Raw genomic sequence first — 12790 nt, 5'->3', positions numbered from 1 at the left:
TGTTTTAAAGTGAGGAAATTAAGGTACGAAAAGGTCAAGTTAATTGCCTAAAGTCAAAAAGCTAGCAGCAAGGCTGAGAATCAAGCCCTGGTAAACTAGCTGTTCTGGGATCAGAATTCTTAACCTCTGCTTCTCCAAATATGCTAAAGGAGAATTTTATATATTAAAAAATATATAATATACTTAAAAAAGGATCAAACAGGAGTGACTATATGGATTTCACATAAAACCGAGTCCTGCTGAATGTGAAATGGCAGATGTCTCAGCAATGAGGCCTTGAAATACCTAGTATATAATCATTGAAGCTGTGCTTATCTAAGTAATTCTGTTGGCTTGATTACATATGGAAGTTGAATGAAAATGGAATATTTAGACACCTTCTATATGGCCTGCAGGAAGAGCTGAAGAAAATTTAGGGATACTGAAGCACACTTAAATGTGTTGTTATTATGTATAGCTGGCAAAACCATACATAAACTGTCCTTTGTACAGCGATCAGAAAGGGGAAGGTAAAGACTTGGGCCAACTCTTACTACAAGGTGGGATCTGAAACAGCTAAGTCTCTTCAAATAAAGATTGCAACAGAAAATGAAGAAATTATCCAATATTTTACATGTATTAGGCTCTATAGACTACATACCAATTGGTCTTTTTTGTACACAAAAATACTTGTGTAATGTCATTGCATTTAGTACATACGTGCTGTATAATCATAGCTATAAATCATAGTAGGTAAAATTTTAAACCAAGTAAGCTTCTAATCCTGTTCCTAGAAGTAAAAGTCTTTTTTTTTTTTTTGTAATGACTTCATGGAAAATGAATTCAGCTATTTTTTTTTTACTTTGTTAAAAAATGTAGACCTGAGAAAATGAAGTAAAGAATAATTAATTATATAATATTGTTTCATTGCAGTGGATGAATATATTGCAATTGCAAAAGAGAAACATGGCTACAACGTGGAACAGGTGTGTAGAGAAATGTTCTGATATTAAAGCTTGCCTCAATACTTGCTGAATCCAAAGAATATCTCCTGGTTGTTTCTGTCCTAAGAAAGTGTAGTTGAACCAATTTTGTAGATACCACAAAAGTCCTAGCAAAGTCTGACCTTTCAGAATAAAGGATTTTGCTTTTATAAACACTATTTGTCTCAAGGACTTGAACATTTTTCTTTCATTGTTTCTGTCTGTTACTCTACTGTGAGTTCTAAAAGTATCTGAAAGCCTTTAGGATGACTCTGACAAATGTTTACCAAAAAATGGAATTGTTTATTTATTTATTTATTTATTTATTTATTTATTGAGTACAGGTAATTTTCTGTGATCTTTTAATCTAAAAGACCTACAAGGTAAACTTTTTATTGAAAGAAATGTTTAAGACTTTTAAATTTTGAATAAAATAATTCATAAAGAACATTTTTAAAAATCAGATAGCTTTAAAAGGACAGGGCTCCTGGGTACCTCAGTCGATTGAGCGTCTGACTCTTGGTTTTGGCTCAGGTCATGGTCTCACGATCTCACGAGATCTCACGATCTCATGGTCCACACTGACATTTCGAGGCCTGCTTGGGATTATCTCTCCCTCTCTCTCTGCCCCTTTCCTGCTCTCTCTGTCTGTCTGTCTCCCAAAATAAAGAAATAAACTTTAAAGAAAATTTAAAAAAATAAAAGATCTATATAGCAGATGGTTCATTATCTCTAATAATGAGGGAATGAAGAATATGAAAAATTAAAAATGAAATAAGAGATTTTTAAATCTCTTCAGCTAATTGTTGGAATGACCTTTATCAGAATTAATAGTAAAACAAATAAATTATTGATAACCTGTATTATTTGAGAACTAACTTTATAGTCTAACATGGTTAAATACTAAGAAATCATTTCTGTGAAATCGAGATGTTTATCTAAATGTAGTTACCTTTTTTATGAATTTTGAAGCCTTTGATTATATATTTTGTTTTTAATTCTTGACTTTTTGTTTAATGTTTGAGGCATTAATCCTTGAAAATGTGACAGCACATATGTTAATTTTCTTATTCATTTTAAAGGAGTATTACCAAAGTACAAAAATTAATTTTAAAACTCATTATTTAAAAAGTTGCTATATCTCTTCTTAAAAAATGAAATGTGTTAGTACCTTATAGTAAAGGTAAAGGTCTGTGACTTACTTTAATCATAGAAGGGAAAGTTGTGCAATAGTTAGAAATTACCCATTTCATGCTTTCTTATGATTTGGTAAACAAGTCATTGGAGTTATTAATATGCCTCATAAAAATTTTTTGTGTATATTATGATAATGAAGAACTTTAAGAAATATATATGGTAAATAATAAGGTTGCAATTGAGGTACTCCTTGGAACTATTGAGCCGGTGATATACTTTTAAAAGGTTAATACTTAAAACATGACTATGTTTTGACTGAGCACTTCTAGTTTTGTGTTATGATTGATAGTTTCATTCCCGTATTTACTAGATATTTTTCCTTATAGCATGTTTTTCTCTACACATTGACAAATGAGTAAATGTGGGTCAGAGTCTTGATATGAGCCTACAAACCTGCTTTAGTAATTATAGTCACTCTCCTCAGCTCACTGTTTTTCCTAGATTATGCAGCAAATGTGGTATGTAAGAACATTCACTGTTCTGAGGCCCTGTTTTAAAAGAAATAAATAAATGAGGTCTGCTACCTGGGCATCCTTGATTAAAAGCCCCAAACTGTGAGTGTATTTTCAGTTGAAGTATTAGGCTTAAGATTTTAACCTAATTTGTGTTTAACTCTCTTAAGTGTGATGGAACATAAGTCCATTAAAACCAAAGGGGAATGATTTCTCTTCAAAGGCACTTGGCATGTTGTTCTGGCATAAACATAACATTGAGAAGTCCCTTGCTGATCTCCCTAATTTCACTCCCTTTCCGGATGAGTGGACAGTGGAAGATAAAGTCCTGTTTGAACAAGCCTTTAGTTTTCATGGGAAAAGCTTTCACAGGATTCAGCAAATGGTATGGTAATTTTGGTTTTACTGTGTTTCATACCTGAAAGATATCTTATGCTATGATTAAACACTTTCTGATTATTAAATACAAAAAAGTTTTCAGTCTAATTTCCATTTTTAAAAATATCTGACATTTAAAATACCTATATACTTGCTTATGGTCCTATTTTCTACAGCCATTCTAAAGCATGACAGTTAATGTGCTATTTCATTATAAGTCATGTTTTGTTTTGGCTTAAATATATGTGTAATAGAGTTATTAAATGTGCTTGTTCTAGGGAAAAAATCATAATTTCAATTTTATTTTTAAATGTTTCATTTTTTAACATTAGGATTTTATTTTCTAATTTATATTCCTTTGGATATGAAAATCAATTTTTAAAGTTCTGTATTTCAATATTGCACAGGTGCTGTTGCTTTTTTTTAAGGAGAAAAACGCTTTATTTCTATTTTTTAAATTTTTAGTATGGTGTCAAAATAATATAAACCTGAGAAGTTGCTGCATTAATGGATGAATGGATGAAAAATTATATAATGTTTACAAATATATATAAGTGTGTTCCATTAACTGAAGAGAGCCTTTTTGATTGGGAGTGCGTATCCTTGTTTGCTAGGATGACAAATCAGTGCATGATCGTTAGTCATTTTAATACCCAAAGACTTTATTTGGCAGCTAAAGTCTGTTTGTATTATTTATCATCTTAAAACCTGGATTTAAAACAAAATGATTAAAAGAATTCATTGTTAAGAATTGAATAGCTTTTCTTGAAAACATTAATGATAAGTGACAGAAGCCAGATATAAAAGGTCACATATTGTATGATTCCATTTATATGAAAGGTCCAAAATAGGAAAATCCATAGAGACGGGAAGTAGATTACTAGTTGCCAGAGACTGGGATAAGAGAAGACCAAGGAGTAACTGCTAATGGGTATGGGGTTTCTTTTTGAAGTTATGGAAATGTCTGGAATTGAAGAGTGATGGTTGCATAACTTAGCAAATATACTAGAAACCACTGAATTGTAAACTTTAAATGGGTGAATTTCCTGGTATATTAATTATGTATCAATTTAAAAATTCCAATTTATAGAGGAGGGAAAAAGTAACTCTTTAAGGGAAATATGTATGAAATGCTAACATCAGACTGGGTGACATCTAGGTGCATTGTTACCATGTTAGTTTGTGACATTCTTCTCTCCCCTCCCCCCTCAGAACAAATAGGAATAGTCATTCAGAAATGTCAGTGACACAGGTGTGACAGTTTCCTGTGACTGTAACAGCACTTTTTAGTTCTATAATTCATAAAGGTACCCATGAAAATATTTTTCATCTATCACTTTAAGTATCAAAGAATAATATCAGAAATATTATTCATTCTGTTAATCAGTTTATGAATTAAACTTGCTGATATTGACATGATTTTTTTTTCAAGCTTCCAGATAAGACAATTGCTAGCCTTGTAAAATATTACTATTCCTGGAAAAAAACCCGATCTAGGACAAGCTTGATGGATCGCCAGGCTCGTAAACTAGCCAATAGACATAATCAGGGTGACAGGTAGGTTGGATGCTTTTATATAGTTATATTGCTAGGGACGTTGGATTGGATTGCTTACATTTCCCAAGGCAGAAAAATTATCACAACACATTGTAAATACTTTTTAACCTTACATTCATGTTTCTGCTCTGACAGGAAGAGTTGAGTGATCAGAAGTCTTAAGAACAAGAACTTTCTGCAACTCTTTCACTGTTAGTCATAGCCAGTTGCAGCTGAGTTATATTGGAGCTGTGTTTAACTGTACTCATGATGGCTTTCTTTTAGTATTGCTGTATTCAATACATATTTTAGAATACATTAAGAAGTGTATTCTCTAGAACATGGCTTGCCTGAGTACAGTAACCTGAGTAATTGAAATCCACATTATTTCACCACTTTCTGGTGATATAAAATCATTTTGCTTCCTGGTGTTTGTCTTTATCCTCCAGCTGGAGAACTGAAATCATGAGTATTATATCAAATTAATATATGTGTTCTCTTTCCCAATGATACTCTTTCTAAATATTTTTCCTATTGGGTCTCTGCTTTTTAGGTAGAAATGTTTGCTAAAATGATTATATGTGCCCAAAAGGATCAATGTTTCCAAATACTACAGAAATTTAAATTATAGAAGCTCATCTTCCCAAAGACAGCTCACGTTTTGTTGGGGAATATTTAGTGAGATTATTGGCAAGGTGTATTGCAATTTGATAAGAGCCCTGGAATAGAATAAAAATGGAATTAAGTTTACTGATCTTTGTTTCTTCTCAGCGATGATGATGTGGAAGAAACACACCCAATGGATGGAAATGATAGTGATTATGATCCAAAAAAAGAAGCCAAGAAAGAGGTAATGATGATCATTAGAGTGCTTATAGTTGTTCTACAAATCCATGCAAAAAAGAATGAATCGTATTTCATGTTAAGGAAAACATTTTTATATAATGGCATAGGAAGTAGTAAGTTTCAGTGTTAGAGGTTCTTGAAAAAAAAAAAAAGTAATATCTAGAACTCCTAGTTAGCCAATAGTTTAAATAATTGTTGGCAGGGGGGGACACCTTGTGGCTCGGTCAGTTAAGCATGCCACTCTTGGTTTTGGCTCAGGTCATGATCTTGTGGTGGTGAAATCGAGCCCTGCGTCAGGCTCTGTGCTGGCAGCAAGGAGCCTGCTTGGGATTCTCTCTCTCCTGCTCTCTGCCCCTCCTCTGTGCACACTCTCTTACAATAAGTAAATTAAAAAAAAAAAAAATTGCTGGGTTATCTCACCCACTTAGAAGTGTAAAAGCCCTGCCACAATCCCTAGTCTTTAATCCAGAGAAAAGAAAACCACCCTCAGATGATATAATATGAGTATAGTATAGCGTAAAATTACGCTTTCTGGTTTTGTTACACAGTTTTTCTTGAAAATACTTTTTTTGTTCCATGTTATAGCAAATTAGAAATTACAGATCTTTCTCAGTCTATAATGGGGTTACATCCCAATAAACTCATTGTAAGTTGAAAATATTGAAGTCAAAAATGAAATTTAATACACCTGATCTAGCGAACAGTATCCCTTAGCCTAGCCTAACTTAAACATGCTCAGAACATACATTAGCCTACAGTTGGGCAAAATTATCTAGTACAGAGCCTATTTTATAATATAGTGTTGAATATTTCATGTAATTGAATACTGTACCAAAAGGACAAAATAGAATGGCTGTCAGTGAATCAGTTGTTTACCCTCGTGATTGCGTGGGTGGCTGGGAGCTGCAGCTCACTGCCACTGCCCGGCATCACGAGAGAGCATCATACTGCGTATTACTAGCTCGGGAAAAGGAGCACCCGAAGTCCAGTTTTTGTTGAATGCCTGTGGCTTTCACACCATCGTAAAGTTGAAAAATTGTAACTGGAACCATCATAAATTGGGGACTGTCTGTAGTAGTGGTATACTGATAGCAGTGAAAATTAAAAGCGGCCTCAAAGGAAGAGATGGAAGAATCCCCAGCTAGAAAAGCACCCATATTCCTCAAAATGATAATAATGATGACTTAAAGTTACTAAGCAAAGGCTAAATTGTTATACACACTCATTTATAAAAGCAAGGAATTATGTAATGGTACAAAATAGACCCAATATTGAAGGGTAAAAGATTGTGTTATAGACAGTTGTGGAATGGTGAAACTGAAATTGGGAGACAGAATGTGACCTCATCCTGTTTAATGACCCCTATTCCTCTTAAGGAACTCACTGCCGTGGCCTATCCTGGCCCTTGGCCATCATCTTAATTTTTTTTTTTTTTTAACGTTTATTTATTTTTGAGACAGAGAGAGACAGAGCATGAACGGGGGAGGGTCAGAGAGAGAGGGAGACACAGAATCGGAAACAGGCTCCAGGCTCTGAGCCGTCAGCACAGAGCCCGACGCGGGGCTCGAACTCACGGACCGCGAGATCGTGACCTGAGCCGAAGTCAGCCGCTTAACTGACTGAGCCACCCAGGCGCCCCCCTTGGCCATCATCTTAAATTCTCATCAGTGACAACTTAAGGATCCTACTCTTGCCACAATTTGATATGTAACTAATTTTCTTACTACTGCTAAATGTTTTCAAATTACTTGATTCCTTAATTTTTTTCCAAGTCTGCCTTGTTTCCCTGAGCTATAGACCCAAGGATCAACTACTTAAATTGCTCTCTTCCTAGTATCTTTAAGTCCCCATGTCCCTATTTTGCATACCTTCCCTACTAACCCTGTAAACCCACACTGCTTCATCAGTTGCTGTTCTTGGTCTGAGAGGCACAGCAGGAGAACATGGCACAATCATGTAAATTGTTGCTACTTAGAAAAAATAGCTTCAGGTCTCTGTGTAGTCCTTAATGCCTGTTTTTAACCTCTCAGCCTCCAGGTTTTCCATTGGTAAAATTAAAATAAGAATTGTTCTGGGAATCAGAGAGGTAATATGTATAGAATCACTTAGAGTACCCAGGACATAATAAATCCTGAATAAAAGTTGCTGGTTTTCTGTATACATCATCTACCGCTTCTCCCCCGCCCAAAATCTCAGCAGAGAACTTCACCTACTCCACAGAGAAAATATCAAGCAGGAGCTCCCTTACATTCCAGCAAAGTTTTTGAAGTCAGGGACTGAGTTACATTGTGTATCTTGTATCTCCTAGCACGTTACACAGTACTCATTGTCCACTTCTTTGTCAGTATTTGAGGTGATCGGACTTTAAAAAAATGTTACAGATCTGTCAGTATGAAATGATATCAGGAACATTTACTGAATGAATTCTGCCTAAATGCCTGTCTCACACAGTAACAAAGGTCCCTTCCCTTGTGCTATATAATTCCATTGCTTGTTTGATCCCGTCTATCCTTTCATGTCACATCTAGAACTTTTCCCATTAGTTATCCCTCTCTATGCCATATTTTCAGCCTTTTCTCTTTTTTTTTTAAATTTTTTTAATGTTTATTTTTGAGAGAGAGAGCGTGAGTGGAGAAGAGGCAGAGAGAGAGGGAGACACAGAATCTGAAGCAGGCTCCAGGCTCTGAGCTGTCAACACAGAGCCCAATGTGGGGCTCGAACTCACGAGCTGTGAGATCATGACCTGAGCTGAACTCTGATGCTCAACCAACTGAGCCACCCAGATGCCCCTCAGCTTTTTCATTGCAGTTCAAAAGTATATCCAGGTCTTCTGTTTAAAAGCATAACTATCTTGGGGTGCCTGGGTGACTCTGTTGGTTGGTTAAGAATCTGACTCTTGATTTCAGCTCAGGTCACAATTTTGAGGTCATGAGATCGAGCCCCACCACAACCACACCCCACATCAGACTCTGTACTGAGTGTGGAGCCTGCTTTGGATTCTCTCTCTCTCTCTCTCTCTCTCTCTCTCTCTCTCTCCTGCTCTTCTCCCCTGCTTGTGTGCACTCGCTCGCTCGCTCTCACTAAAGTAAAAAATAATAGAAAAGCATAAGTATCTCTCTACTAGTCTAGAAGAAACTCTCCTCCTTAATACTACTTCACTCTTGACTTTGCTTCAGTCAGGCTTCTGTCTTTTCACTTCACTGAAACTATGGACAGAGGTCATCAGTGACCTAACTGCCATATCCAGTGATTGATTGTTCATTGTATTCTACTTGTGCTTTCTTTATCATTTCAAGTAACTCACCCCTCCCTTCTTCCTGAAAATCTGTTCTTTGATTTTTGTAACACGATTCCGCGATTCTTATCTACTTTTTAAACTGTTGTGTCTCAATTTTGGTGACTTTTTTTCTTTTTCAGTTACTATTTTAAACTATACTATTCTATACTTTCTCAATTCTGTTTGTTTTGTCATTGTTTTTAATTTTTTTCTTTCAAGTATAAATTTTGTCCTTTTCTTTATGTTGTATGCCATTGCCTTATTTTCAGGTTTTCATCTCTTTGAATTACTGGAATGTTCTGTCTTCTCTCCTTGCTTCCAGACTCTTCCCACCACCCCTTCCAGTCTGTTCTTTAACCCTATTACTGAAGCAATCTTTTGAAAACCAAATTTACTGCTGGCAACCTTTTCATGGCTTTGTAGGATTAGGATAAAACACAAAGCTCTCCAGTGAGGCATTCCCTACCCCACCCCACATATTTCAAATTACTAGCAGTGTTTTTAGATAAGTTTTTTAGTTCCCTGGCTTTTGTCCTGTGGTTATGTTGGTTCTCTCTTTTTCTGGAATTCTCTTTCTTCCCAAACCTGCCTAGCTCTGCTGATAGCTCAGAGCCTGGAACCTGTTTCAGATTCTGTGTCTCCCTCTCTCTCTGCCCCTCCCCCCCACATGCTCTGTCTCTCTCAAAAAATAAACACTTAAAAAAAATTTTTTTTAAAGCGTTCTTTTGGAACAGAGCTTCTCAGGTTTAGCAGGTTTTAATATTGCAACCATAAGGGGCATGTAGAAATTATGGAGGGTTTTCGCTATTACGATGATTGTAGAGCACTGCCGGTATGTGGTGGGAAAGGCATGCCCACCAGCTCTCCTGCAATGCACAGCACAGATTTTTCCCACCAAAATGCCACCAGTGACTTGACGGAGTAAGTAATACCCTAGCAGTATTTGGAATGGAATTATTCTAGGGTATAACCATGTTCAACTTTACTGGGTAATGGCAAACCATTTTCCACATTTGATGTACAGTCAACCCTTGAACAACATGGGTTTTGAACTCTGTGGGTCCACTTACATGCAGATGTTTTCAATAAATCCAGTACTGTAAGGTTTATTTTCTTCATAACATTTTCTTTTTTCTAGCCAAGTTTATTTTAAGAATGCAGTGTATAACATATACAACATACAAAACATGTGTTAATTGTATTGTCAATAAGGCTCTGGTCAACAGTAGGCTATTAGTAGTAGTTAAGTTTTGGGGGAGTTAAAGGTTACATACAGATTTTCGACTACAAGGAAGGTCAGTGCACCCATCCCCTACATTGTTCAAGTTCAGTTGTATTTCTTTTGGGCCATAGGGTACTTATTAGCCACTTGCCAATATGTGACATAATCACTTATAAAATGTTACAGATATGGTAATATGAAATGGTGTTGTCTTCTCAATTTCATCAGATTACTAATGACGCTGAATATTTTTCTGTCTATTGTGTCTTTTTTAGAAAAAATGCTATTTGTGTTTGTTTTTTATCTTCTTTTCTGTTTGGTTTTTGTCTTTTAAGACAGAATATGAAAGTTTTCTTTCATATTGAATTCTTTATGTATTTTGGATACTAATCCTTTAGTTAAGCATGTTGCAATATCTTTTAGCACTTTGTGGTTTATCTTTTAACTCTCTTTACATGTTTTGGTGAACACCTATTTTGTCAGAAGCGTGTAAATATTCAAATTTCAATGTTCGTTTATATTCTTCAAATTTTAAAGTTTTGCTTTTTACACTTAAGTCCTTGATCTGTTAGTAATTTAGTTTTGTTCATGTTGTGAGGTAGAAATCCATTGTTATTTTTGTTTTCTAATATAGAAGTGAGTTTATCTCTTTTAATTGGTCTGCAGTGTCAGCTTTATCATATATGAGGTTTTGTATATACATGGCTGTCTAGTCTGCTCCTCTTGTCACTTAAATATCCCCCGTCCCACAATGTCTTAATTACTATATCTTTATAATAAGTCTTGTTAGCTGATAGGTTAAGTCCCACTGCTTGGTGTTCAGATCCTCTGTGTTCCTCTCTCTCTTTTTGCCTCTCCCCTGCTTTTGTGCAGGATCTCAATCTCTCTCAAAACTAAATAAAACAAAAAGAGTTAAGTTCTTTGACTTTTGCTCTTGAGGCTTAACAGTTCCTAGAAAAGCCATATTAGATATTCCTTTGAATCTACATATAGAAGTGGAGATATACAAATAGGGAGAGATGAAACTTTTGTGTAATTTATTTGTAGATAAGTTTACATTTCCTACAAAGGTATTTATGTTATCTGAAAATGATAGCAGTTTTATTTCTTTTCAATTCTTACCTACCTTTTAATTTCTTCCCTTATTGAACTGGCTAGGTTCACCATTATTATGTTGAAAAGAACATTATGATAACAAATGTTTTTACCTTATTCCTAATTGTAGAGGGCATGGTTTTTATGTTTCAGCATCGACTAGAGTATAATTGAAGGTTTTCGACTTGCTCACATGACTGGTAGTTGATATGCTAGCTGTCAGCTGGCATTCCTCTCTAGCCTGATGGCCCGTGAGTGATCTGAGCGATCTGGCTTTTTACCATGGGCTTGTTTTCTCCAAAGCATTCATCCCAAAAGCACTAAGTGGAAGCTACCCAGCCATTTCTGGCCTAGCCTTGGAAGTTATTCAGCATCACTTCTGTGGGTTATAAGTGAGTTACTGAAGTTGATCCAGAATCGAGGGGAGAGGATATAGATCCCCACTTCTCAGTGACTGGAATGTTGAGAATTTTGATGACATGTTTTGAAACCTCCAGGTTTAGAATATGGAATTTTCAGAAATGTTTTTCCTTATGTGCTTGAGAAGAATATATACCCTTTTGGTTACAGGATTCTGTCTGTGTCTATTAATTGTAGCTTGTCCGTTCTGTGCTTGAAGTCTATGTTCTCTTACTGCTTGCTTCCTTGCTAGCATGGTTTTTGTTACCTGCTTACTGATCAATTAATTGAGAAGTGATGTTTTTGTGATATTTTATGTTTTGAAGCTCTTATTAGGTGCATAGAAGTCTAGAATTATTTTATCTTGCTGTTGAATTGAGCCTTTTATCAATATGTAATGACCCTTTCATCTCTTGTAATGTGTTCTGCTTTAAAGATTATTTTGCCTGGTATCTTTCATTTATTAAGTATTTACCTGGTATATCTCTATTATTTTCTTTCAGCATTTCAACAGTGTCCTCTGTGAATCACTGATCTATGTGTATTTTTGTTCTTTCTTGTTCTTACCTTTTGTCTTGTTTTTTCTAGTTTTGTTTCTCTTCCTTCATGGCTTGTTTTTTTTTGTTTGGTTTTTTTTTTTTTTTGGCATTAAGACTGCAATTTCTGTTCCATTTTTTTTAGTCTCTGCTAGTTTGGGATGTTTCTATATTTCTATTCTTATTGTGTACCCTGGAAAATTTTCCTGCATGTTTAACTTGGTGGAGGCTTTTTTGGTTTTTGTTTTTTGAAATAGGCTACACACTCAGTGTGAAGCCCAATGCAGGGCTTGAACTCAAGACCCTGAGATCAAGACCTGGGCTGAGACCAAGAGTCAGACGCTTAACTGACTGAGCCACCTAGACACTCTCCTGCATATTTAACTTAAAATCTAAATTAATGACTTTTTGATTAATACAAGGCCCTTAGAATGCTTTGACTTTATTCACTACCCTCCTCATTTATATGCTATTTTTGTCTAATTTAAGTTACATCTTGTTTTTTAAAATCTCATATAGTTGTTCTTTATTTACATTTATACACGTGTTTAAAATTTACTCATTATTCTTTCTTGAATTTTAGACATTTCTTCAAAAATCATTTCCCCTTGTCCTGAAGTGTATGTATCTTCTACAAGTTAAATTTGTGAGAATCTGTTACTTATAAACACAGTTAGTTTTGGTATGTCTACAATGTCTATATCTCTCTTGTTCTTGAAACCCTGGTTTTGCTGGGATTAGACTCCTAGGTTGACAGTTAATTATTTGAATATAATATTCTACTGCTTCTCATTTCTATTGTTCCTGCAGAGAAGTCTGCTGTCAGGCTAATTATCATTCCTTTGGAGGTAATTTGTCTTTTTCTCTGTCTTTATGGTCTCTTCTTTGTC

General features: G+C 35.2%; 1 protein-coding gene across 4 annotated transcripts in view; it reads left to right on the top strand.

Annotated features, from left to right (window-relative positions):
- RCOR3 (REST corepressor 3) overlaps nt 1-12790 on the top strand; it is a 51980-nt gene that overhangs the window by 11494 nt on the left and 27696 nt on the right. For all 4 annotated transcript variants that reach the window (XM_042975492.1, XM_042975491.1, XM_042975494.1 and 1 more), the window contains 4 exons: nt 913-965; nt 2835-2996; nt 4422-4546; nt 5297-5375. In XM_042975492.1, the coding sequence (XP_042831426.1) occupies nt 913-965; nt 2835-2996; nt 4422-4546; nt 5297-5375 (419 nt within the window). The remainder of the gene's footprint in view (nt 1-912; nt 966-2834; nt 2997-4421; nt 4547-5296; nt 5376-12790) is intronic.

The sequence above is a fragment of the Panthera tigris genome, chromosome F3 (assembly GCF_018350195.1).
Source record: "Panthera tigris isolate Pti1 chromosome F3, P.tigris_Pti1_mat1.1, whole genome shotgun sequence".
In the NCBI taxonomy this organism is placed as follows: domain Eukaryota; kingdom Metazoa; phylum Chordata; class Mammalia; order Carnivora; family Felidae; genus Panthera; species Panthera tigris.
The sequence above is the reverse complement of the archived record's forward strand: the minus strand, read 5'-3'. Positions and strand labels throughout refer to the sequence as shown.